The sequence below is a fragment of the Neocloeon triangulifer genome, unplaced genomic scaffold (genome assembly GCF_031216515.1).
Source record: "Neocloeon triangulifer isolate White Clay Creek 2 clone unplaced genomic scaffold, ASM3121651v1 ptg000009l, whole genome shotgun sequence".
Taxonomy (NCBI): domain Eukaryota; kingdom Metazoa; phylum Arthropoda; class Insecta; order Ephemeroptera; family Baetidae; genus Neocloeon; species Neocloeon triangulifer.
Window position 1 is genome coordinate 849732 of NW_026775551.1, and position 26707 is coordinate 876438.

The 26707-nt window shown below is 34.2% G+C and overlaps 2 protein-coding genes across 3 annotated transcripts; one reads left to right on the top strand and one right to left on the bottom strand.

Moving 5' to 3' along the window:
* Positions 1-1431: 1431 nt before the first annotated feature.
* LOC132195434 (proline-serine-threonine phosphatase-interacting protein 1-like) lies at positions 1432-5121 on the top strand. Its single transcript, XM_059617421.1, has 9 exons — positions 1432-1570; positions 1628-1728; positions 1782-1856; positions 1911-2208; positions 2625-2750; positions 2814-2912; positions 2965-3146; positions 3359-3791; positions 4671-5121. Exons 1-9 carry the CDS (start codon positions 1538-1540, stop codon positions 4809-4811), a joined length of 1488 nt encoding a protein of 495 aa, XP_059473404.1. The 5' UTR covers positions 1432-1537; the 3' UTR covers positions 4812-5121.
* Positions 4902-19620, bottom strand: LOC132195433 (uncharacterized). 2 transcript variants are annotated; one of them, XM_059617419.1, is made up of 14 exons: positions 19354-19620; positions 17094-17329; positions 16389-16457; positions 15056-15352; positions 8924-9128; positions 8735-8818; positions 8461-8594; positions 8141-8277; positions 7926-8080; positions 7586-7664; positions 7280-7442; positions 7034-7214; positions 6226-6282; positions 4902-5835 (listed from the first exon to the last, which is right to left on the bottom strand). In XM_059617419.1, the coding sequence occupies exons 3-14, from the start codon at positions 16431-16433 to the stop codon at positions 5642-5644; spliced, it is 1731 nt and encodes a 576-aa protein (XP_059473402.1). In that variant the 5' UTR covers positions 16434-16457; positions 17094-17329; positions 19354-19620; the 3' UTR covers positions 4902-5641. The 2 variants fall into 2 exon arrangements, with proteins under 2 accessions (XP_059473402.1, XP_059473403.1); XM_059617420.1 differs by lacking the exon at positions 15056-15352 and having other exon boundaries at positions 19354-19619.
* Between the last annotated feature and the right edge of the window lie 7087 nt (positions 19621-26707).

Genomic DNA, 26707 nt, shown 5'->3' on the forward strand with positions numbered 1-26707 from the left:
CTCCAAAAGCATGTTTTTAAAGGAAAAGTGTCAAATCGAGATGTATTACAAGAAGTGCTATTTTTATTATTTATAGGCGAACGACGATGAACTTTATATATTTTTATCTCTATCTCTCTTCCCCTGTCTCTCATTTTGTCTTTGTAATTCTTAAGTGGACACAAATTATTTACTTAATTGATTGATTTCGCGCAAAAATGGGAAATTCGTAATGGCCGATTGATTATACATGTGTAAAAAAGTGACGCTTTTTATCAAAAAGAAGAAGAAGAGGAAAGTGTAATCATCTCTCACTTAACGCAATTAAGGCACACAAATAATTGTTACAAATTTATTTAATATTTAAGAATGGTATATCAAAACAAAAGATTGTTTATTTAATTATTTTAGGATCTTTATCATTCCAAAAAAATGGCATGTTGCTCTCTTTTTTTGTACCGAACTTCGCAAAACAGCAACTTGGAAGCTCAAACGAATTTCTTGCCCCGACACGAACAAACTCTACAATGTTGTATTCTTCAGTATTAATCTGTAATAATTGGCCTTGGAAAACAATCTTAATTTTGCACAATTTGTATTTTTTTTAAGTGGTCTATTCGCATCAACTGCCAAACTGATAATTCTGATTTAATTAGTATTATTATATAATTTTACTCAGCTGGTGTGTTGTTTCTGTGCCAAAACCATCAGTGATCGTCAAAGTATGTTAAAATTAAGGCACGCAGCAAACAAAGTATAGCACAAACAAAATCCACCGAGGAGACTTAACGAAGGCCGCAAAACTCTTTCCGAAATAATTATGCTTCTTCATTTATTTTACTTAATTGAACTGTTTCGCGAATTATTCACCGATCGAGGGGGCTCCGTGTTTGAAAGAGTGCTATAATAACGTGTACATATAATTTATATGTATAGCTCACTATGTAATTTTTTTAAGATAGAACGAAACAAGTGGAAACACGCGCACATTCTCACGCAGAAATTAATTCCGAACAATCGCCTTCAAAGTTCGCAATTCGAGATTATTTATAATTGGAAGCATAAATTGTCTGTTGGGTTGAAGATGATTTTTATTATTTTTTGAGGATATTGTACGCCGAGCTCGTCGAGCAAATTCTTTCCGTGTATATGAAAAGGAATCGACGATTCGGAGGAGAAAAACTAATATGTTGCTAGAGAGAGGTGGTTTGGTATTGCCAGTTGCAATTCGTGCATATTGTATCGAGAACAAACACACACAACCATGACAATTATTATTTGAAACATTAAACTCAGAAAAGGTAAAAATAAATGTGCCATTTTTCCATAAAATAAAAAGCCCAGTGTTTCATTCCACTTCCGGCGAACGCTTCAAGTTAAGCCATTGAATTTGGTAGCACGCAAGCAGCTGATAACGAGAGAGAGGCGATAAGAGTGACTAATAGCTCGGCAAGCAAATTATAACTTCTTGAAAGAAAGAAAACGGCGCTGACTGCGTTTCCCTTAGGGATATCCGCAGAGGAGGAAATGAAGAGCGACACAACGAACAAGGCGCGTCATGGCGAATTCCAGCTTTAAGAATAGGTTTTGGGTATGTTGCACTTCTCTACCTAGGGGTCCTTTCAAATAATTTGGGAATTCAACACAGGACACAGAACTGGGCAATTTCCAGTCGTACGAGAATCTCATAAAGAAAATCAAAGAGGATCAAAAAGGGACAAAGGAGTATTTGGAATTTCTCAGACAAAGGTTAATTTGCATTAAAATAATGCGTAATTGTGTTGACACCGAGATTCAAATAGGGTGTTGGCTGAAGAGGCGCACGGAAAGGCTTTGGGCAAACTGGCGAAAATCTCCGGCAGTAGAAACGAATTGGGGTAATTTGAAGTGAACATTTGCTTGCTCCAATTTCTCAAACTTTCCGAAAGCAGCATTTTGAACGGGTCGTGGCAGAATTCGCACGTGATATGCGCCGACTTCGAGGTGCTCATCACGAAAGCGGCGGAGAAATTGAACGCCGAGCTGGACCATCACCAGGAACTGCTCGTCCGGCAGGTGGAGCAGCGCAAGAAGGAGGACGAAGAGGTGAAAGAGGTGCAGCAGATGCTGAAATCGGCCATGACCAAACTGCAGACCAAGCAGAAAAGCCAGCAGGCAAAAGGGAAGGAACTGGAGAAGGCGAGGGCTGCCCTTAATGACATGACCTCGGGCACGAAAGACTCCGCTAAGGTGCTTTTCACATTTCAAGTTCATCAATTTTTCAAGGAAGATTTACTATATTTCTTACGCTTTTTATTTTCAATGAAAAATATGCTTAGGAAATATGCTAAGGCAACATCTACGCCTTATCTAATCAGCAAAGGTATTGAGCAGTTGCAACAACTTAAAATAAACAATTAGCTAAATGAGGATTTAAAACATTTATGGAGAAGAATAAGTAAAAAAAACTGCTTAATTTTACATCTTTTCCTGTTGTGCTAAATATAATTTATTACATTTTCTTAAGAATTTGAGCAGATTAAATTTAATTAATAATTAATATATTTATTAGTATTGCTTTTGTTACAAAAATAAATTGAAATTTCAAAAATTTATTAATATAATTTACGATTTTTTCAAATGTATATTATAATTTAAAATTCTAGGCCGCAAGTGCTCTTTCGAAAGCGGTGCAGCAGTGGGACAGCATTTGCATCGCGGTCAATCAAGCAGAAGAGCAACTCGAAGAAGCGCGGAGCACTTGGGAATACAAAATGGAGCAGGCGTTTGAGGTGCAAATTGGAAAAATTTCGAAAAAAAAAATTGTCAAAAATTCCTTTTGTTTTCAAAATTAGACCCTGCAAGCGCTGCAGGAGCAGAGGCTAAACGCTTTGGCCAACTTGCAGGAAAATCTGGTCGATGCCGTCAGTCAACAGGTCCAGCTCGGGCTCTCTGTGATTTTAGAAATATTTTATTCCCATCCCAAGTTTTGAATAGAAGTTTTAGGCTTTGGAAGTGTGGAACAGGTACGACGAGGAGGACGTAGACCGAGAAATGTCCAGCTTTGTGAACCGTCATGGAAATAGCAATGAGCGCCCAGATACGATAGAACAGACCAATTTCGACACGTCGGACAATTTGGACTCTCCGAGACCTCATCTCTCCACTAGGCCTGATGTCATAGCTACGTAAGTTAATGTATATTTTTTTTTAAATTAAAAACCATTTTACGCAACTTACATTTTAATTGCATCAACCTTCATAGTCGTCTTACCTAAAAAAATATTTTTAATTTGATTTATTTTATTTCACTTAATTTTTACTTAGATTTCTTTATTTTAACTAAAAAAGAGAAACTGAAACAAAATTTATTTGAAAACAATGCAAAATTTTATTTCAGTTCTCACCCGCAAAGTTCAATGTCACTGACCGATATAGACGTCGGCGCCACTTTTAACCGGCTGAAGAACAAAATTCGGCCCGCCTTGCCAAAGGTGGCGATGGGCAAGGCACCCCTGCGCACCCCGAAAGCTGAGCCGCGCCAGTCTTTGCCCAAAGCAGACGACATCATGATCGAAAACACGCAGTACGTTTCGGCCAACACCTTGCAAGTGAGCGAGGACGTCAATGGTGTGGAGTACGCGGTCGTCATGAAGAAACCGGTGCCGAAGGGCAGGAAGGTGGACAAGCCAGAGAGCGGCGAGTACAATTTCGGGGCAGGGGCTTCGCAACGTGCAGACGAAGAGGAGGAGGCCGTGTACGCAGACTTGATGCAAGGTTCCTTTGTTGCCGGCGGACAGCTCTACAGGGTCATGTACGACTACACGGCAAAGGTCAGTTTCATTTAACGCAATATTTATAAAAAAACTAATAATATTAATTGGATACGCCAAAGAGCTCTAAATTGATATCATGGAACTACAATTTTTTTTGTCTTCTTGAGGCTCAATTTATTTCGGATTATTTAATATAAATTCATTTAAACGATTTCATTCTCTTGTTTTCAATGTAATGAAAAGATAATAAAAAAATCGCTATAATTAAATTAATATGGTTGTGCCAGAACTGAACATTTTAAAAAATCTAATAAAAAAAGTTTATAAAAAAATTTAAATTAATTCTAAAATATAATCATATAATTTAATTATTGTTCATAAATATTAAACATTAAAAAACTTTTGTTAAATATTATTAAAATTATCTTTTTTTAATATCGTAAAAAATTTAATCTAATGAACTATCCATTTATTTTCAGATTCAAATAGAGATAATATTTCTTAACAATATTTAATATTTATAATATTTGCTACCCTAAAATTGTTCACATTTTTAAAAATTGTGAAATTTACTCGCATGAAATTTAAAAAGAGATATTTATTCAAGTAATTTTGTTTTGTTAAAAAGTTCTAAGTTCTAAGTAAAATGAAAAGAATTTCAAATTCGATTTTGACTTTGGATCTAAATTTTTCACTCATTTTCACAATTATTGCAATTTTGTGATCAGAGAAAATTGACGCGGTCAAGAAAAATTCATGCCAATTGAATCGAGGAAAAGAAATTGAAGGCGCGATATAAAAAAATATTTTTCCTAATACAGTGGGTTAAAATTTATCCCTTTTTTTATTTACCCCGGGGTATATTTTCTACCGGGAGCACTAAGTGAAGAGAATAGTGCGCCCATTATTATTTATTGATTTATTTTTAATTTTCAGCATCCGACTGATATAACCTTGCAAGAAGGTGATTTAGTCAAGTTTATATCAACTGTAAGTGACGAGTGGATCGAAGTTCGCGCTTCAAACGGCACGCAAGGGTACTTTCCGAGAAATTATGTTGAACCAGCTGACTCATAATTTTTTGTTTTTATCATTGCGGGACTGTAGTGGAAAAATATTTCCTTGTGAACAAGATGTAAAATATTAAATTAAAATATGCAATTTTCGTTATATTAAATTTTATTTCTAGGAAAATGCTCTAATTACAGTTTCTACAACTTAAGTCTTTTATTCAATAAGTTAACTTACTGAACTAGTGGCCGACAGACAGTTTTGGTGCGGTTCCATGAAATGTGCATGCAAAGAAACTTACAATTCAATGGTATTTATGAGATTTTTACACGCTATACGAACGCAAGTTTTATTAAAAGCTACAAACTAACAAGTCGAGTTTTATTTACAATTCACGCAAGTCCAGAAAATCGAACGTTGTTTCCTATTTGGCATTTCCGTATTTTCCGTTTCGTGGTAATAACGTGGGCAAAGTGGGAAACGGGAATAGCAGGAGAGGACGCCGGTCTGGTCTATTTTTTTTTTTTTTGCACCATATCAGGTCGGCAAATTCTCCGTGCTATTCAATACAGTGGATCTGTTTGATTTTTAATTATAATTAAATCAGATTTAATTACCATTTAATTTCCATATTTTTTTATGTTCAAATTCAATTTGTACTTTTCTATTTTTGCTTTTCCAACCTTCTGTGAAAATTTTAACAGAGACCAACAGTCTGCCAAATTACCCATTGAGACGCCAAGTTTTTTTTCTTAAATTGTCTGCTCCTTTCGCACTTGAAAGTTTTTCTTCTATTTCTACATGATTCACAGATTTACGTTTTCACTAAAGAAAAGCGCATTATTGTGGCGCGAACTACGGAAGATTTGTCCTCGTTGGTTGCACTCACGATCGCGTCAGTTGATGTGGCCCTTGTGGGTGAGGAAGTCGATCGAGTGGAGCGACGGGTTGGTGCCGATAAAGAGGTCGCGGTTCTGCCGCACCTCCGCGTCCGTCAGCTCAAGAGGGGCGCCCTTCTTCAGGGCGCGCACCCTGAAGCACAGCAGCATCACGGCAATGCCCAAACACGCCGTCACTAGGCACCCCATCCCTGCAAACACACGCCAAAAATAAAACTTTTTTGTAATCAGTTTTAAATTATCATGTCTTTTGTTTAAAGGGTTCTTGTAAAATTCGCAGTAAAATTATGCAAATTCGCAATTTGGAAAAGTTTATAAAGAGAGGGGAAAATTCAACATAGTATTCTACAAATGCAACACAAAACTTTTAAATAATGATTTTAATGTCAAGTTTTTTTAATCTCTGGCACACACAAAAATATGAACTGATAATTAAGTAGACATGTTCTATTATCGTTTAATTGCAAAAAAAAAAAAAAATTATTTAAATGAAGAAAAACTGAATCCATCAATAAAAATCAAACTAGAGAATATCGGTGAATAATTTAATAATTATTGCAACTTCTTATTTTGAAACTCACCTAGCAAAGCTGTGAATGGACCACTTTTGACGCAGATACTCTCATCATCTCCAAATGCTAAAATAAAAACAAAGTATTCAATTTTAAGTAATTATACTAATTATCAAAAATTGTTGATATCTTCAGGGCTTTTCATTTCCTTAGTATTCAATCATTATTTAAATAATACACGATGTACATCTTTTTATTTTTGTCCCTATGATTCAAACCAATAAATTATTTTATTCTGGTATTGGGTCTACCGCGGAGGCCGAGTTTCTTTTGATTTCGAGAGCGTTTTAGCAAACATCTGCTATTTGTACACCTTTTTTTCCCATTTAAAATTTGTACATTGAATAATATGTAAATAATTTTAAATATTAAAAATATCAGGAGGCACACGAACAAACATTGTATTTAATTTTTATTTCTAAACATTGGAATTGATTGCTATTCAAGTTTTATAATTTATTGCAGTCAAGGATATTTTACTTCAATTAAAATTTTATATGTAACTGTTGCACTTAATAAATTACATTCTAAATTTAAATTTAAAAAGAAATTTAATATTAAAAAAAAAATGCAAATTTAATAAAAAATGTAAACCTAAAATAATGTTTGCTGTATACCTTATTTGCCTAAGTTATAAACAACTATGATGATTAACTTTTACCTGAAAATGAAGAAGTCTGGCTTTTCCTCGTTGTAAAAAATTGTCTTTATTAAAAAACAAACGGCTTTTTTTTTGCAACGAGGAAAATCCTGACTTCTTAATTTCCATGATCATCTCCTCGAGTGTCAACTTCTTCAAACAAAATCTAACTTTTACCTATTTTGCTTTGCAACTGTCCAGCTTCCTCCTCCCCAGGCTCTCCCTCCTGCAAGACACGCAGCGACTGGAACAAACTGATGTTCTCGGACAGCCGCGGTAACTGCGACGACTGAAGCAGGTTGTCCGGCACCGACCGCCTGGACACGCTTTTCGCATTTCTCCAGTGGCACGGCTGATTCTGCATTTCAAAGCAAAGCAAAAGTAAAGTAAAAATCTCGCACTTTTCGTCTTGAGAAAACCAACCGGGCATTTTCCGTGGCACATTCTGACGTCGCACTCGACGTACAGGGCCGGACTGCCCGTGAACCTGAAGGTCTTCATGTAGGCGAACACCTGCGTTTCGTACACGCCGGTTTCGCTCCAAGAGCCGCGGAATCTGCTGATCAACTTTTCGTCCACCGGACAACTGAATTGTGCACAAAGAAAACGCATAAATATTGAGATTTATTTTTCTGAAGTTACTGAAATTAATTTGCAAGTGAAATTCAGATCCGCTCGGAAATGCTTTTGAGCGTGAAGTGAGACAAAAAATGGAGATCAAGCACTCACCCGTACTGGTCGATCAACTGGATCCTCTTGTTGGCTCCATTGTGCGCATAGCAGTCGTTAACCACAATGTCAAAACCATCTGCATCAGAATTCACATCAGTATATGAATTTTTTAACACCCAAACCGTTTTCACACGGGCGCAATACATTTTTTAATAAAATCTTACAGAATGAATTTGTACAACAGCCCAAATTATATATAATATTTTAAATATTTTAATATATTACTGTCTACAAAAACAACAAAATTTCAATTAACTTAACTTCATTTGTTAAAATAATTAATGTTTGGTGTGAATTTCTAATCAATTTATTATTAATAAAAGTTTTTTGCGCTCACCATATTTGCTCCTCATGTAGATCAGTAGGGTAAGGGGATCGCCTACCCTGACAGGTCCGCTGACCCTTGTCCCTGTGATGCCGTAACCGTGACGAACCTCCATGAAACACTCCGGGGGCGAGAGGGTGAAAACCACCGGGTTTCCAGTCGCCACCCTATTTTTTTTTTTTTTCATTATTGCATTTGAATAAAAAGAAAAAAAATGAATAACTCACTCAACGTCCAAGAAAGGGAAGGTCACCGTCTTCCAAAAGTCGTAGCCGTACTCGCAGGTGACCTTGAAGTGTTCGTCCCACTCCTCCTCAATCATGGGGTTGTATTGCACCGTCACCGTGTTCCACATGAAGTTTTTCTGCAAATTAATTTATTTTCGCCTCATTGTCACGCCGATCGATTGGCAAAAAGCAGCAAATTGATTTTTTTTTCTGCGAATCCTCTTTTTCGTCTCGCACCAATTTTGAATAGATTTAATTACAAATTGATTGTCAATCATTTCGGATTTTAATTAATTTGCGCTGGTTCACGAATCACTCACCGACGGCTGCTTTCTGTTGTCCTGATTTTGCGTGTTTTTCCCCAACGTGCCGCACCTGTTCAGTTGGATGTAAAACTCGTAGTAGTCCCTGCCTGTGCCGTTCACGTAGACGCACTCTGGATCGTAGGAATAACCTGAACATTTTACATTTTAGACAAAATTAATTTTGGTCACTTCCATTGAAAATGTGAACAAATCAAAATTTGAAAGGAAATGCTTAAAAAAAAAATAATAAGAAATCAGTAAATTTTTGAAGTCATGTATAGACTTTTACCTGATGAATATAGCAGGCCAGTAAACGAGCCGTTAAAACCCACTCTGATTTTCATGTAGTCATCTTGGCACTCAGCCTCGATGTCTGAAACAAGTTGCAAAACGTTTTTTTTTTCATTAGATTTTATTTTTTGTTTCTTAAATATTGATGATCAGTATATTTGATTTTTTTTAAATAATTTGTACTCACGTTGAACTCTGCTCTGGTTGTGTCCAAAGTGGTGATAAGCGCGATCCCAGTTGTGCCCCCCTGTGGTCCACTCACTCACATCTTGCGCCCCGGTAGCCGCAACCACCACTGGCGCTGACGGCGCCGATGGCCTGAATTGGGCCGGCAAACGTGACCTCAACTGCGTTACGGGTACGTAACCTGCCCCTTCGGCAACGAACACAACCTGAGGGTGAATAGAAGAGAAAAATTTATTGTCTTTTTTATAGAAACTTTTAATGTATTTTGATAAAAATATTTTATTTATTTATTTATGGAGTAACATAAATTATTTTCAATCTATCAAATTATTTTTGTTAAAAAATTCAATATTATGATTCCATTAATCCATATTTTAATTTTATATTGAAAACAAATAATACTTTTAAATCATTCAACCAACTCAGTAGGAAATAATATAAAAATTTGATATATTAAAGAATTTAACAAACAACAGTATCTGGCAGAAAAAATATTATTTTAAAAAATTGTTCTTGCTCTATGGAAGTTGCACAGAAAAAATGCATTTCGGTTGGATAAAAATGCGACAATTTAACTATTTTTAAACTGTAACTAGTAAGTTTTTTAAGAAAACTGATAAAAGTAACAAAATATTGAGTCATATCTGCATGAATAAAAAAAGCCGAAACAAATCTGCACTCTACAGTGTGTGTCTTCAGCAGAGAGCATCTTTTCACGATAAAAAGCGAGCTCTATAATAACGATAAAAACTCAAATCGGGGCCGACTTCCTTATCGTCTGACAAGCAAATTGCCGCAACTGCATCAAGAAAATGCAGCGTTATTGTGTTGAGATAAATAATTTTTATACATCACAAAAGCGCCTAGAAAGCTGCTGAATTTCGCGCTGGTTAATTATCAGCTTCTTTCGCAGCACTAGCTATTGTTTCACTTTCACTGGTCATCTTTAATTTGAAACAACAAAAAACTACCTCTCGGTCACGCATCGTACACCCTCGTCTTATGTAATTTAATTTATGCGTCCTGCCGGGCAGTCATAACACTCTGCTCACGCCAACAGACACGTTGAAACTAGCTTCCGCGTAATCGAAGTTTCGCATCTTTCACTTTTACCTTAGAATGGGAATTGATGAATTGATTCAATTGATTTTGTTTTAAATCCACGCCCAAAGGCTGCCGTCATTTGTGCTGCTGATCTAACTAATTCGTGATATTTTGAATCTAATTGTTTAAAACAGTAAAAACTAGGTTTGAACAAGGGTGTAAGTTAAATTTATTTATGTATATAAATTATTAGTTATTAAATTTGTTATTTATTTTTATCTTAAAATTTTAGGGAAAAAAATGAGAAAATAAAAAAATTTGCAATTTATATTAATATTTTAAAATTATATTAAATTGTGTAATTGTTATAAATTATTAATAAACATAAAAACAATAATAAAAAAAAAAGAATTGAGTGGAGCCTTCTGCACCACTAATAAAAGGCAAAGGCCGACAAGACTTTGTCTTGGCCTGACCCTAAAAAAAAGAAAAAAAAAGTTAATAAGTTATTTATAACTCATTAACTCGATCATTAGAGTACAACTTACATTTGTGTATAAAAATAAACTAAATACTAATGAATTATTTGTAGGTAAATTTTACTCTTTAGAACTTAGAATTTAATTTCTTATTTTTATTATGTATTTAGCTATAGCTAATTAACTAAAATTTCGTTATTTGTTGAGTGGCGATAACAAGTTTTGCGTTTCATAACTTGAGTGTGTCCGAAAACAATGCGAACGGCAGCATCCGATCCTTGAGTCCGTTTGCGCGGTTTGCTGACCACGTCCGTTTGCAGAGCACCCATTGCAGTGTTGGTAATTAGCATAGACCTCACCGAGTCAGTTGGCAGTGAAAGTAAAAGGCTTTGGCCATTGTTTTGCTTAAGGACTAACCGACTCTTAAGCACATCCATCCGCGCGCACTAGTATTGAGCGAGCGAGGCATTGAGGACCCGCCGCCGCCGTTTTATTATATTATTTTTGCAAGAGTGCACACAAAGCGGCGACCCTTCTCGTTTAATTAAACGCCGCATCCTTCCAGGGCATTTATAGCAGGGTGTCCTCCGAAACAAGGATTTTCACGCTTCAGTCCCTGATAATAGATATATAGATGCAAACGAGAGTACTGCTCTAAGCTCTCCGTCTTTGAATTCGTTAGTGGCGTAAACTTGGTAAACTTTGATTGCCAAACCAAATCTCTGTTCATTTTTTTTTTATATTTAAACTAACGCGTCATGTCCAAAAAGATTTATAAAAAAAAAACTCTAATTTGGAATGTCAGTTTGACTTCATTGATTTGATTAAATAATTTTTATACAGTCAAGGCTTGATGATAACTTGTACCAAAATTAATATTTTTACAAAAGTATAGTTTGTATAAAATATTCAATTTTTTTTAATTTTTTTAATTGTCCTTTATATTTATTATTTGTTTTTCTCTAAAAGTAATCAAATCTATGAAAAGTGAGAAAACACAGCGACAATTTTCTTATGTTCAAATGTTAAGCGTTCCTAGATATGGAACAACACAAATATTATATTGATATCATTATATTATCAGCTTATAATGAACTAAAAGACGTGACTTTTGCTAAATGCCAACTTTTTTCATTTTATGAACATAATGAACCATAACATTGTTAATTTATAAATATTTTATACAGACCTTGTACCATAAAACTTTTCTTTGTTCATAATTTTAATTAATTTACCACGGCGGATGATTGATTGAAAAATGGTTACCGAAAGGATAAATTCCCGAGAGCATTATTATTTTGTAGTATTTTTAAACTAATTTTATTGATTTAGGTGATTTTAAAAGTTTATCAATAAAATATTATTTATCATAATAATATGAATCAACGATATTAGCTAATCTAAATGTAAATAAATATAAAAATTAAAAATGAATGTGAAACGTGAATATTAGTAAATTAAATTATTTTTAGAAAAAACAACTATAAATTAAAATTTTGATGAACTTGCTATTCTTGCACGGATTTACGGAAGCACTCCAGTAATTATAAACGTTTCAAAAGTGTGTCACTGGGGAAGTTAATGACATAACTGAATGGTTCGCGCAAAAAGTTCCTCTATGCGTAAGCAAGGGCGCGTGAATGCCGGTATCTGATGCCATGAGATCCACTATCAAAAGTCAAAATTCTAAGTGATTTCACATTTATGCACATAAAAGTTTGCTTTTTCAATAAATACAAAAAAATAGAAACAGAATTGCCCAAATTAAATACGTATTTAATTTATTTTACTGAAATTTATCGAAATAAATGTCCTAAAAAATACATATTTGCAGATAATTTTACTTTTTTATATAAATTAATTAATATTTGATTTGAGAAGAATAAATAATAATAATAATAATAATAATAATGAGAACTCTTTTTTGTGACCAGTTATCAAAAATCAATGTAAAATAGGTATTATTTACCAATAATACCCTCTTTGAAGGAAAAATTTTGTATTGTTGATTGAATAAATTCCTTATGAATTTAATTTACGCAGCGTTCAAACATGACACAGAATTCTTTCACATCTCACAATCAAAGTCGGATCGAAAGTGATTAACCTTATAAAGAAAAAAGTCAAGTAAATAAAATTCCACGCCAAGTTCCGCGTATGTCCAGCGGACAAATTCATTACAAAATCATTTTAGTGGTCAAACGAGCGAATGTCGCGCACGCGGATGAAATTAATCAAAATCCGTGCGATCGGCGCGAATCGATGCAACCAACCGACCAGCAAGCAGCAAACAAACAAACGAATCAAATAAGAAAAGATAATAAAAAAAAATCGACAATGGCACTGCAGCCGCGCGGCGGTGTATCTTTTTCGTGGCGGATAAAAAGCTACCTGCAGTCACGTGGTTTTTCGGTTTGAGCTTTGTCATGTTCATCCAACAAGCACAAAGGTCGTTGTCACGTCAAGAACATCGACCCACCGCCGGTGCAGCGCTCACTTGCGATTCTTCACACATGCTTTTGATTTTCGTTCGATGACGCTGACAAGTGATTTGAACGATCGGTTTTCGTCCGAATTGAAACGTTAATTCGTCTCTCATTAGACAAGTCGGTGACAATCAAAGGTTAACGATGACTTTTCCAGGGCGTCACGCGGCGGTGGCGAAAATGATCCGCCATTCTTTCAACACGCGTGTCAACGGCGAAGAGAATCGCATGGGAAACCAATAATTTCGATAACAGACGCGCGACTAATTGATCCTCGCTTGGATATGATTTAAAATATAAGTTCGATTTATTTGGGAAAAAATCTTTCACATTATATAGCTGTCTATCTTAAAAATTAAACGGCCCAGCTTTGTGTATCATCTCAGATTTCATTGTTTTGAAGCTCTAATAATTGCATCAATGCCATTAGAATACTCTATTATTCATTTTAACCCATATGCAAATGAGGAAAATCTACGCGTCAGGTTCTAACTGAATATGTCTATTAAGAATTCAACATTATTTATATGGAAAATTTTAAGCAATTTTTTATAATTGATTAATAAAATTAATTAATAGCAATAAACAAAATTAATATATGCATATTTGAGAATTATATGAAAATAATAATAGAAATATTTTTATTGTTGTTTTAGAGAAATATATTAATAAAATTTTAAACCAAATTTTAAATACCTAAAAAAAATTATTTATTAATAACTTATTGTGCTTTATTTACAAAAAAATTGTGCTAAGTTTTACCATTTTTTTCTGGTATATAAGATTTTTTATCTTATATTATCAACTAGGAAAAGCATTATTGTAAATAGCCGTTTCTTTGAACATGCTGGCTGGGAATTGAATTTTCGGACATGCAAGGCTGGTTGCATGCATAATCCGCGCCGGATCAAGCAAAAGACAAGAGCGACGAATCAATCTCTGATATATTCAAATGGCTCCGTTACGACACACCTAATTGCAAGAACAAACCCCAAGAGTGGTCGGTGTGCGACAGGCCGGAAAATTCTTTTCACTTGTGATAACGGACTGATACTGTAAAGCGCCTTTGTTGACCGTCTGACCGATCACGGTTGGAAAAACCATCCGATTGATTTTGATCTGCCACGCGACTTCAAGTCCCTACTGACCCGTTGTTGTCACACTCAAGCGATTCTTTTGCATTCCGCGCAGCTACAGAGTCGACAACAGAAGATTTTTCTCACGTTTTACTTGAAGATGCAATCAAAAAATGCTCAAAGTGTGCTCTTTTGCAAAATATTAAAAAAAAGTGTTGTGTGTTTTGTGTGACTTAATGTGCAGTGGAAATGAGATGTGACAATAATTAATGTTGTGTTGGAACTTGTGTGATTTTTGCGTAATGAAAAACGAACATTAAGTTGAAAATGCGTGCAACTCTCTTGATCTCCACTAATGATGATTTCAATGAGTAATGAAAATAAAAACACATAGAAAACGAGAAGACACAAGAATAATTCGTTATCAGTTTAAGAAAAAATTATTTCGTTTCAATTGTGCAGGAATAAAAGTGAAAAGTGAAACTCAAATGCGTTAACGAGCAAAACAATTTGGTCAAAATGTCTCTTAATGTTTGATTAACTTTTGGGGTGAAAAGTATTAGTAGATTTCCACGATTGAGGATATATTCATGATACAATGAGTTGAATTCAAAGTTGTTATCACAAAAAATTACAATAATTTTAGGAAAATCCAAAGAAATGATAAAAAATTTAGTTTATTATTAAGAAGATTTGAAAATTAGTTCAGGTAATAATTTTTTTTTTTAAATTTTTACATTTCAACGAGTTATGGCAACAAACTCGCAGCAGATAGAGAAGGATACTGTTTTTTATCTTCAAAACAATAAGCGACTCAAAGACCCATTGAGGAAAATTCGAGCTTAATTAAAGTCAACTCACCATAAAATCTAACTCATGCGTTTCAACAAAATTTTGTGCTTCTACATTTCTTGTTAATTTGATATAATATAATTTTCAAAACGTTTTTTATGGAAAACGTTTGCAATGAATATATTGAAATAGTAATAATAATGGCAATTTATCAAAATCAAATTAAATTTGTAGTTTTTTTTTCCTTTGTACTCACAGAGTTGTGCTCACTTCCTTCAGGTGCGAGGGCTTCCCTGGTGCGGTTGTCATCTCCGACGGCCTCCTCGGGGGCGGATCCCGCCTCCAGAACGTCTTCTTCCAACTTGCGTTTTGAGTTGTCGGCGCGTCCCGTCGGTGGCTCGGGGGTGGTCGCATTGTTTTTGGCCACGGGTGCCGGCGAGACGGACCGACTTTGGCTGACCGAACTGGACGAGGAGGACACGGCCAGCAACACCAGGCTTGGCTCGGGGGTGACCACGATCGGCTCTGCGTCGGTGGTGTTCGTGGCTCCGGCCTGCGTGTCAGCGCCACACCGCGCGGTCAGTGCTTTGAGTCTGTTTGATTTGTCTCAGTTTGTCAAAATGCGTCTTCGGTCTTCAAGATAAATGTTCGTTTGAGGAAGGTGAAGTTTTTTTTACACAAATTTCTATCAATGACTAAAATGATGGACTATTGTGAAAATATATGGTGTATATTTATATAGATGTGTTTGTGCGTCAATTAAAAGATGGTTTTGTGTCAATATATTTACAAGAAATCTGAAAACCGTGATATACATTTTCCTTCCTTGGACAAATTAAAAATATATAGTATAGTATCTTTAAAAATAAATTTACTAATTATCTTTATTTTTTCGTGAATGATGATTTTAAATAAATTGTTATTTTTCAAAGTCAAAATCATACTTTTGAAAGCCAAGCACTAAAATACAGCCTATGTACAATATAGATTTTACAGCAATTCCTCCTGCACCAAAATATTCCGCTTTTTTTGAGGGCGTTGCCAGGAGTCGCGTTAACGAGAGGAGTCAACACGCCGTTTTAATTAATATTTTTGTTTTCAAAAGTAGGCCAAACCAATAAATTCTCAGAATTATTTTCTTTATAAAAAAACATAATTTGCAAAAAAACCCTAAATTTGGTTTTTAATTTTTTGTTAATATCACATTCACTACTTGTTTCCAATTATAGTATTTAAATGTATTTATAAGCAAATAAGCTTATAAGCATAACTACAACTAACTTCCCATTAAAATTTCATGCTCTTCTATCAAAGCAAACTATCCAAAGCCACAAATAAACCTAAACTACATCGTATTAAGCGACCTACTGTCATGCACCTGTTGGCCCGAAGATGACCCTCGACCTTCTTGGGCCTCGTTTTCCAACTCAGCGGCCACAAAAATGTAAGACCCCAAAAAGTAAAAGCATCGCAATTTTCTACGCTATTTGTTTTCAAGAGCACGTTGATCAAATTTGGTAATTACGAGTCTTAATCGTCTATTGGTCAAGTTATACAAAATATTCCATAGAAAAACGCTTGTTACTCACCTGGAAGGCGAATGAAGCTAAAACGAATGTGTACAACAGCAACATGGCACGTGATTAGGGGTTGGGCGCCTGAAACAGAATTTGTTGTTTGCAGTGTTAAATCGCATTTGTGTATTAAAAGGGTTTTTGGTTCAAATCAAGTCTATAAGTTAACGTGGAATCATATATTGATTTATGAAAACGATCAATTTGGATACAATCTAATAAATTAGGAAACCTGACATGGTAATAACATTAAATTAATTTATTAGATTTATCCTAATTTCTCAATATGAGTGAAAATATGTATAAAAGATAAAAACTTTTGAATACAAATGGTAAAAATTGTAAAATGATTTCAACGTATTAAATAAACACAGCAAAATAAATTTAAAATAATAAATGCATGTAGTTGTTTTTTAATAAAAGTTTAAATACTTAAAATGTATATTTGTATTTTTTATACTTTTAATAATTAAAACAAATTTTAATTTGTATCATGGTTTTTTAAGTGTTTATAAAATATGTGACATTTTTCCTTACTTGCTGAGCGCACGGATTGGTAATTAAATTTGACCTGTTTCCCATCGAAACAAACATTTTTGGTAAAACGCGCAAAGCCGAATGCCGAAAACGGAACCCGCGAAATAGTGAGATGATCTGCGGCGGCGGCGGCGGATGTACCGCAAGGCTACTTCAGCGCGACATGCGACAGTGGGAACTCACCTGTGGCAAAAGACGACGATTCCTCCGGGCAGGCGGAGGCACGGCTCGTTCTGCGCGCTGCAAACAAACGTCTTTCTTGCCGACGAACACACTGACACTCGGTAGCCCTTGCACACCAGTTTTATCTGCGACGCGCTTCGTGACCACCAATCCACGCAGCCTCCGCCGTGCAAAGCGCTGGAGGCGGGCGGCGGGGGCAGCAATGCAGCCGGCAGCCGTCCTTGCGGGTTGCATATCTATCAATCCGTAGTACTTGTTAACCAATTTATTTAGTCACGTCTTATTTGAAATAAAATCTAACGTGAAACTGACTTGAATTTAAAATAACGTCACAATATTTGTCTAGATTTTTTTTAAACAAATTGATTCCGCTTTCTATTTTTTAATTTTACAGGAAAACAATATATTCGAAATAGATATAATATAATCTTTTGGGAAGTTTGAATAAGCAAGATTAATTCAATCCACAGATCCAAGATAGAGTCATTTCATTTGTTTTTTTAATTTTTGAAATTAAACTTTTGAAAAAAAAAGTATAATTTTTTTATGAACTGTTGTGTACTTGTGTATTTTTTTTTAACTGATGCATTTGAAAAAGAATTGCAAGTCCGGCCAATAAGAGTCTCAAATTGGCACTTTGGAAAAACCAATAAGTCGGTGATAATAAGCATGGCCGGAACCAAGCGAATGAAGAATCTCTGCTGCTTGGGAATGACAAGAGGATTCAAAATAATTCAGAGAAGGCTCTTTACATCAAGCAAATTGTCTGAATTTGATTCGCGTACGTTTGCATTCTAAATTCTAATTAATGTTAAATTACAGGAGAACTGCTGGCGATAAAATTTTGAGCAAAATGGCAACTTTCCATTTTAAAGGTGTGACTTTGCGGTTTTTTTAAGTAAATTTCATCTCAAGAAAATGGACAAAAAATAAATTGCATGCTGATCGAGTTTTTCAACCTTTGTTGCAATAATTATCATGACAAATTGCACTTTGTGATTAGATGCGCCTCTTATTCCGTCATTTTATTAAAAACTGAGGCAATAAATTTTTGCACTGTGTTTAATCTCAGCTGAATCTGCAATGCTAATCAGGAGCGAGAGGCGCACTAGGTCGGCAGGAAAGATGCGAGGTCTCCCTGCGTAATTGGTTGAAGGAAATTAATACATCCTTCCGAACAAAAATCTTTTGAAGATTTTGCATATCCAAACTTCCCTTGTTGATAAAAGTATGCAAATGATCACGACGAGGTCCAGATAACAACAGGAAATTCAATTGCTGTGAATTTTCCTTTGTCATCTCCATTTTTCACAGAACTCGCTCAAAGTCGACTTTTTTTAATCTGGACCGGTGACATTGGGTGCCGAAAAGGTCATTTTTATATTAAGCACTTCTTAGTTTTTAAATAGCAAACAAATTTCACAATAAAATTATCTCTCACTGTGTGCGGCTGATGAAAGCAAAGGATGCTCTCGGTTTCGACAAAACTGAAACTAAATAGCAGAATCGTAAACGTCTTTTCCCACGGGCGGCACGAGGATTCACGTAGTATACAATAAAAAAATTTCACTCCCATTACATAATGAGCAACAATTAGGCCCAGCGACCTTCACCTGCATCAAAAATAAGCCAGCACTTTGGTGCAAAAAGTAAACAATAGACTCACCATTAAGGTATTTTCTTCAAATTTATTTATTAAAATTTAGAACAATCTTTGTTTAATATTTGATAATTAATTAATTTGTGTGAATTTCTGATTAAACTTCACAAATATTTCATTAATTTCTTTGTTTATAGTGTAGGCTTTATTTTGGCTAAAATTCTTTAGTGAAATAAATAAATCGGATGGAGTCTTTTGGATCTTCGAAGTTTTAGCAAAATTCTTGATAGTATATGGTGGTATCTGTCACAAATTTCCCTAATTTTAAATAAAATTGTTTTTAGTAATTAAATCTGATTGTAATAATGAGGACAAAAGAACAGCAAAAATAATTGCCTGGTTATTCAATAATTCATGCTATTTTATATATTTAATAGAAAAAATATATGAAATAAAGTTGAAAGAGTTGCACAAATTTTTATAATGCTCAATTATTTGATTCAATTGTTCCAAAAAAATCAATGACCCCACAAAATCTATTATTAAAAAAATGACTATTATTTCTTGACCAGCAAAAGAATTGTGAGAACAAAAAGGAAAAAGGAGCACATTAGGTATTCACGCAAAATATGTGCACATCGAAAAGTCGGGCTTGCTCACGGAATTAATTGTGCGTTGAATCCAAGCAACACAATCAAGGCCCCTCATCAATCGCCTCAGCATACCAAGGATAAAATCTGGCGAAATTGTTTCGCTCGGAACTGCCCTGCGCCGGACAAGTTCTCCATTAGCGATTTTTCATTTCTCTCTTTTGTTGTTACGCGTGTACGGGAATTAATGTTGTTACATACGGAACGAAAGGGAAGTCGTCTCTGCGAATTGAAACGTCATGCTTCGAGACCAACAACCCACAATCTGGGCGTAAACACACAAGTAAAACGAAGCAAATCAAGAAGACCGATGCGGCGCCTCCAAATAAAACCAGCATCAAAACTCGCAAAGAACCGCGAGCGAGCACATTAGTGGCGGAAAATCAACCAAATCACCGGTCTTGCAGCCCGCGCCGGAAACCGCAATGAAAAACAAAAGTGTCCATTGCAGGAAAAATCAAAAATTCAAAATATTTTCTCATAATTCAACGTAATCCCTGCACTGGTAATTGTTTAAGGGATCCATCAGTGAAATCAATAGATTTATTCAGATATGTCCATTTTAATTTTGTTTTACATCATGTTATTAGCTCAACACTCCATTATCTCATGGAAAACACATAATATGGTGTTCATTTGAGTTGACAGGAATAACAATATTAATTTAAATTTTCAAATTAAATTGAATTTTTTTAAAAACATAAAATTAACAAATTATTTATGAATTTGAAAAAATGACAAAAATTTTTAAGAAGCTAATAACGCAAAAAATGAAAAATTATTGACTATTGTTAAAGTAAAAAAATAGCTAAAACTACATCAAATAACATTTTAATACATTTTTTATTACAATTATATTTATATTTTTTTAAGCTATTTTTTATATATAGCAATTAATAGTCATTAATTTCTCAATTATTGCGTTAAATAGCTGCTACAAAATTATCGTCATTTTTTCAAATAGATGTATCACGCAGCTGTTGAAATGAGTGGCGATTTGAATGCAGATAGATAATGGAGCGAATGCATAATGAATTAGTGGCCGGCGCGCGCCTTCTCCGTGGGATAGAAAGAAAGAAAGAGTTAAGGTCAGTGCGGCGATGTAAGAACACCGTTTTGCCTGTTTTATCACAGAGCTTATCTTACGAGTGCATCGGCTTAAGGCCGACGGAAATAGACCCGCGAGAGATACCCTTTAATATAAATTATGATGGAAATTGGCAAGGACGCGTGAGGACTGTGAAAGTTTGCGTTCTTGTGCGGAGTAGGAAAATTGCGCCGCGCAAAATTTATTGAGCTGATGCACACGCGTTTACTCAGCCGAATTAACTGACTTTGTCGGAGAACAATTAAAATCACGGCCGCTTTGTTAAACTTGCCGCTGCAATTATATTAAAATGCTAGTCCATGAACGACGGAATTTATGATACAATGTCGAGGATGAAAGGAAAAGGTCAACACGCAAAAATTCACTGTCAGCAGGAACATAGTGAATGGCAAAAATAAACTTATACTTGTATTTTTAGAATGAGAGAAAAAATAAAAATAAAGCATCCCATGTTGCGATAATTACATGAAAGTACCTTTAGTATTATTATTTTAATAACAAAGAAGTAATAAAGGATATGAGGATAACGGAAAATTGTCATTTAAGATGCAGTAACAACCTTTAGTTCCATAGACGTTGCAGTTAGAATTTTAATTTTTGACGGCAACTCCAAATAGGCAAAAGTGCCGCTTATTTCGAAAGAAAATTTTAATAGAAATTGCATGAGTTTGTTAATAAAGCCAAATCTCTGCTCTTTATCCTGGAGTTTTATTTCTATTTTTAATAGCTTCCTTTTTATATCCTGGAATGAGTGGTTTTAAATTATTTTCTTTTGATTCCTGTCATCTTTTACAATGATTTCCAATAATAAAATATTCCATCGGCTACATTTTTTTAGTGTTGATCAATTTCAATAATTTCAGAGCTCTAATAATTATTTCCCTGGCATTAAGTTAAATCAGATTTTATAATAGTTTTTAATATTGACATTATTATTAATGATTGTTAATAACAAATTGAAACTGAATCATGTATCCTTTTTAAAATTAATTTAATCGTTAAATTCATTATTTATTTATTTTTTATAGATCAAATTTGAAACATACTGAAGATTAATTAAAAAGCCATTTAAAGAAACATAAATTTTAGTGTAAATTTATATTCAATCAATTATTTTTGTATTCCAGCAGTTTTTAATTCAATAATTTTCCCTCAAAATTAAATTTTTGTTTTTATTTTTAGGAAAAAATGGGCTATCGGCGCTATCGCCTACATTTTTTGCAGGTTATTAACATCAGATAATGAATTGCACAACACTTGCAGATGAATCTGAGTAGGTGCCGTGGCAGCAGACCAGTGCAAATTGAATTGCGGCGCGTCGAATCGCACGCGGTGTGCCTTATCGTCTAGGGCAGCGACCAGCGCGCGTTTCCCTCTCAAACGCACCCAAATTGAATGAGAGAAAATCGCAGCACCGCGTCCAATTATTTGTCGCACTCGCTGGCGAACACTTTGTTTCGCTTTGCATTCTTTCTTTCTTTCGATTTCTGCTTTTCCTCCGACTAACGGAACCGTTGTGCATTTAATGCGGTGCATAATGAGTTGGCGTGTAATGATTCGCGCACACAACAACACACGAGGAGCAACGGCCACCCGCACTAAAGGCTTCGTGCATTCCGCGGCTTGTCTTCGTTTCACTTTCGCTTCATGTGTGCGCAGCGAAGGATGCGAGAAAAGCAGAAAATCGCTGCTTTTGTTTGCGCAGTTCCTTGCTGTAAGAGTTTCGCAGTCCGTGCCGCCAAGGAAATGTTCTGTTCCGCCAAACTAATTAATCCTTTTTTCCTATACTAAGTTTGACTATAATTGGATTAATTGGGGGTTTGTTTTGCAAAAATTGTATTCATTAAACAAAAGTTTTTGCAGCTGGAAAATTATAAAAGATGAGACTAAAGGAAACTAAAAAAAGTACCATCTTTTGTTGGCAAATAATTTTTATTCTTTAAAAAATTTTCAGGCCATTTCATTCAACGCATTTAATTCAAATTTTAAAATAATACTGGAATGATTGGATTTGCTTTGCTCGCCAGTCACATAAAACTTGGAGTTAGCTTAACTTAAGTTGTAACTTATATCTTTAAAAAAAATAGTTACAAGTATAGAATTTAATTTGCGCATTGCATTTGTTTATATTATTTAAAATAATTTATTTTAATTTATTTTAAACATGTAGTTTTTTTCTAAATACTCATTTAGTTATTTATTTACATATTTATTATATTAATTTAGTTTTTAAATTAAATATTTTTTGTTTTAATAAATTTAAAACCCCAAAGAAAATTATAAAAAGGTAAATAGATTTTTGTATTTATAATGTGAACCCAACGACAAATTCTGGTATTTTTGACATAGGATATGATTTTGCACCTGCTCACGAGTGCATTCAGATATCCATTGGGACATAAAAGACGCGATTTGCCACCTGCAATCGAAAAGGATTTCTCAAACGCAATGAAGCAGAGGCATTTTTCAGGTGGCCGCCGCATCAAACTTGACCTTGGTGCTACGAAAAAGTGCATCTTTGCCGACTTAAATTAATTATAAAACCAATGAAGCCTACTGGCAAGTCAAGCAAAAACTAACTTCTTCGGTGTTCTTTGACTTCGCGGGCAAAGAGTTTTCACAGCTGAAAAGCCATATTAGGAGAAAAAGTGAAATTGACAAAGATCAAACTTGTGTGTTGCGCAATGTGAAAAAAAAAATATTTAAGAAACCTCAATAATGTTTTCCTTTGTAATAAAAATTTCCCTCCTTTCTAATATGTGACTATATAATTCAATTTGAAATAAATTAAAGTTCAAATTCCAAATAAAAATCAATTAACTTCAAAACCACGAACAAAAACTTTTAAATTTAATTAATTCTTATTAAATAGTACATTTCAATAAAATAATTTCTGCAACTATTTTCTTAAAAAGAATCCAGTTAAGTTAATCTATTTTGTTCAATGATTTTTAACCATGTTTTTTTTTTATTGAACGAAAAAAGGGTGAAGATTTCTGTGCTTTTCAATAGTTGCTGCAATTTTTACACCACTTTGAACATCCTCTTTGACCATTTTTTACTTGCTATGATTTTCCTCGAGTGTCTCTGTTGAAGCGGGTGCGAAATTTTCGTGAGAAATGTGAATTTATGACGCATAATAATGGCGCGCAATGCTTGATCAGGCAGCGAAAAATTGGCCGCATCGCTGGCTGCGAACGACAGTACTTCACCCACACGTGCTTTGCTCAGGAAAATTTCCTGCGAGGCGAAAAAACTTTTTCCCAGGGAAAGACCACATTTTCAGGCTTCTTCTTCTCCTCTCCGGGGGCAAAAAACAGCCGTCCTTGACTCGCGATTGTCGGCGGCGGAGCATCATTTACTCTCGCTCTCTTATTTTGTTTATTGCTGTCGTCGATTGATCGGCGGAGAGCGCAAAAAAAACCAATGAGATGAGTCGCGCATAAAAACTTCCTTGGGCACACAGAGGCGTTATTAAAAGCTGGGTGATATTGTCAGTGTAAAATCGAGTGTGGAAATTGGCTGCGATGAATCGCTTCTCGGAATGGAGCCTTTTATAGAAATCGTTTTGTTTGTTCGGCGCGCCGATCGGGTTCGATTGAAACTCTGATGCAGATTCAATGGCACCGCGCCGCGCAATTTTGCTTCAAGCGGAAAAGTGTAGCGAATGCTTAAAGGAAACTCTTCTCGCAACGAGATATTCATACAAAACTTATTCAATTAAATTTCGACCTCGCATGTGTACTTGTTTAAATTGAATTTTGCGATCAATGCCTATTTAGCAGAGGGTCCGCTCTTTGTGCGAAATTCCGTAAAAGCAGGGACCATTGGTAGTCTCCAGTGGGAGAATATTTTTCAACCATTTCATTTTTAATGACCTGATGTGGTTTTTTTTGCCTTTCAAGAATAATAGGATATAAATATCATATAAAGAAGTTTGTTGAAGCATTTTCTCACAATGTCAAAATTCTGATTTTTTCTCACGGATTTTTTAAAATAGGTCCAAATTTTTGTTGAGAGAAAAGTAATACAAATGGCAATAAAATTACTGTTGTTTTATAATTGAATGTGTAACAACAACAGCATCGTTGTTTAAAATCCTAATTGATTCAAATTGTTTTTGATTCATCATTTTAGCACGTTTTTAATTATGAAAGTGGAAAAACAAAAATTATAATTCCCAATTATTTATTTATTTCCTTAGAATAGTTCTGATTTTAATGTAGTTTGAAGAAAGTTAAAGTGACACATTTGAAGACCTTTGAATGCATATTTAATAATTTTATTCAGAAATTTTAGTGAGCTCCATAGAGAATAATCATGAACATGATTTAAAGAAAAAATAATATAATTAATTTTTTTTTTCAAATTATTTATTTGACATTTATTTTAACTGATTATGAATTACGATTTTTGTTTCCTAAATATATAAAAAATATTGGGTGCTAAAAATTATCATTCCGAATATTTTTGTATATTTTTTAAGTAAATAATATAATTCTATCATGACCTTGCATGATATTATGGCGCATAAAATAGCGTATAATTTATTATTCATATCAACAGTCTACAGATCACGTGATTTTTTTTTTTTTTTTTTGTTACAAAAGGATGCTTGGTCTTTTTAATAGAATTAAAAGCAAATAAACTGCCAATCGAGAGGTAATTGAGCCGCCGAATTTCACGTCGCATCGGCGGCAAAAACGTGAGAATCACGCGCGGATCGTTCGTCGCTCTGTGGCGAGCAGAAAAAAGGTTCAATATGTAATTTGAATTTGTGATGCACGCGACACATGAGAGTGTGCATCATGTTGGAGGCTGATGAACCTTTCCCTTCGAATTGGTATGTCTTTCTTGGGCATTATTTCCTGGTTCCTCTCTCGGTCGGCGGCAGCTCAGGTGACAAATGCATTTGATTTGCTTCATCTCCCGCGCTGACAACACATATTGATACAGAAAGAGATAGAAATATCAACAAAACGGTTTACAGTAGTGGCAAAAAAAAAAAAAAAAATACAATCAGACGCCAGTAGAAAATGACAAAAGACGAAGCGCGCTGGCGCTTTTGCATCCTTTGTTTATCGTCAAACGTCAAGTTAATGGAGCCCAAAACTAAAATGAAATCATTGGGGATTTCTCTTTCATAAATTTAAGTGTGCAAAATAAAAATCGGAAGTTAATCAAATTAAAAATTCTTATCTTTTGTTAGCTTCGTGGAAAAAACTGTCACTCCGCGGCAATTTTTTTAAAGGAGAAGTACACCCAATATTTTTCACGTTAATCTGCAAAAGGAGTCAAATTTCAGAATCAAATTTCAAGAACCTTCTACAAAGATCGACTGGTATATTAGTGAACAAAAATTATAACAGAACGAAAATTCGTAAGTCCCTGATACAATACCCACTTATACGTTATTCAAGCTAACAACAAAATAGTAAGTTTTTTTACAAGATTAAAAATTTATTTAGTACTTTTTTATAATTTTCAATCTATTATCAATTATTGTTTTAAATTTTTTAATTAAATACTTAATATTTAATTTAATAACTTCAATATTAAACTTAAAATTATTTCAAAAAGTAATGACTTGAAAATGTGCATTGTTATTTATTTATATTTAAATATTCTAACAGTCTTAATATTTTATTTCAAATATTAATGAGTTCTTTTTTTAAATTAAATTTTTCAGTAAATTAGAAAAAAAAAATCATTCCCAGTTATTTATTGGTTTTGAATTACATCCAAACTTAAAAATTTTTTGAGAGATAAGATCATTGAGATGACTAATTCACAATAATTCCCTCTTAATCCGGCAAAACGTTAAACGGATCCATCACTTCAAATTTAGTTAAAGTATGTACTTTTTGCTATTTTTTTATTTAAATTTATTTTCATTTTCTTCATTTAAGCACTAACCGCGTATAATAACATGCATAAAAGTATATATTTATTCACAATTTACACCATCAAATGGGCAAAAACTATATTGAATTATAAAGATATTTTAACAAGTGTTAGGTATATTTTATTATTTAGAACACATTTTTCAGATTTGTTTCATTTACTTTTATCATTTTATTCACTTTTAACATTAATCGCATTATTATCTTTTATTCACATTTATATCGGTGCACATCAGGTGCAGTGTTTTGTACCTTGGTTTTGTATTTTGTCTGCCGAGCGAGTTACCAACGCTTTGAGTGCTGGATTAGAAATACAGATGTCACTACCTGACTGCCTATAAGCATTATTTTAT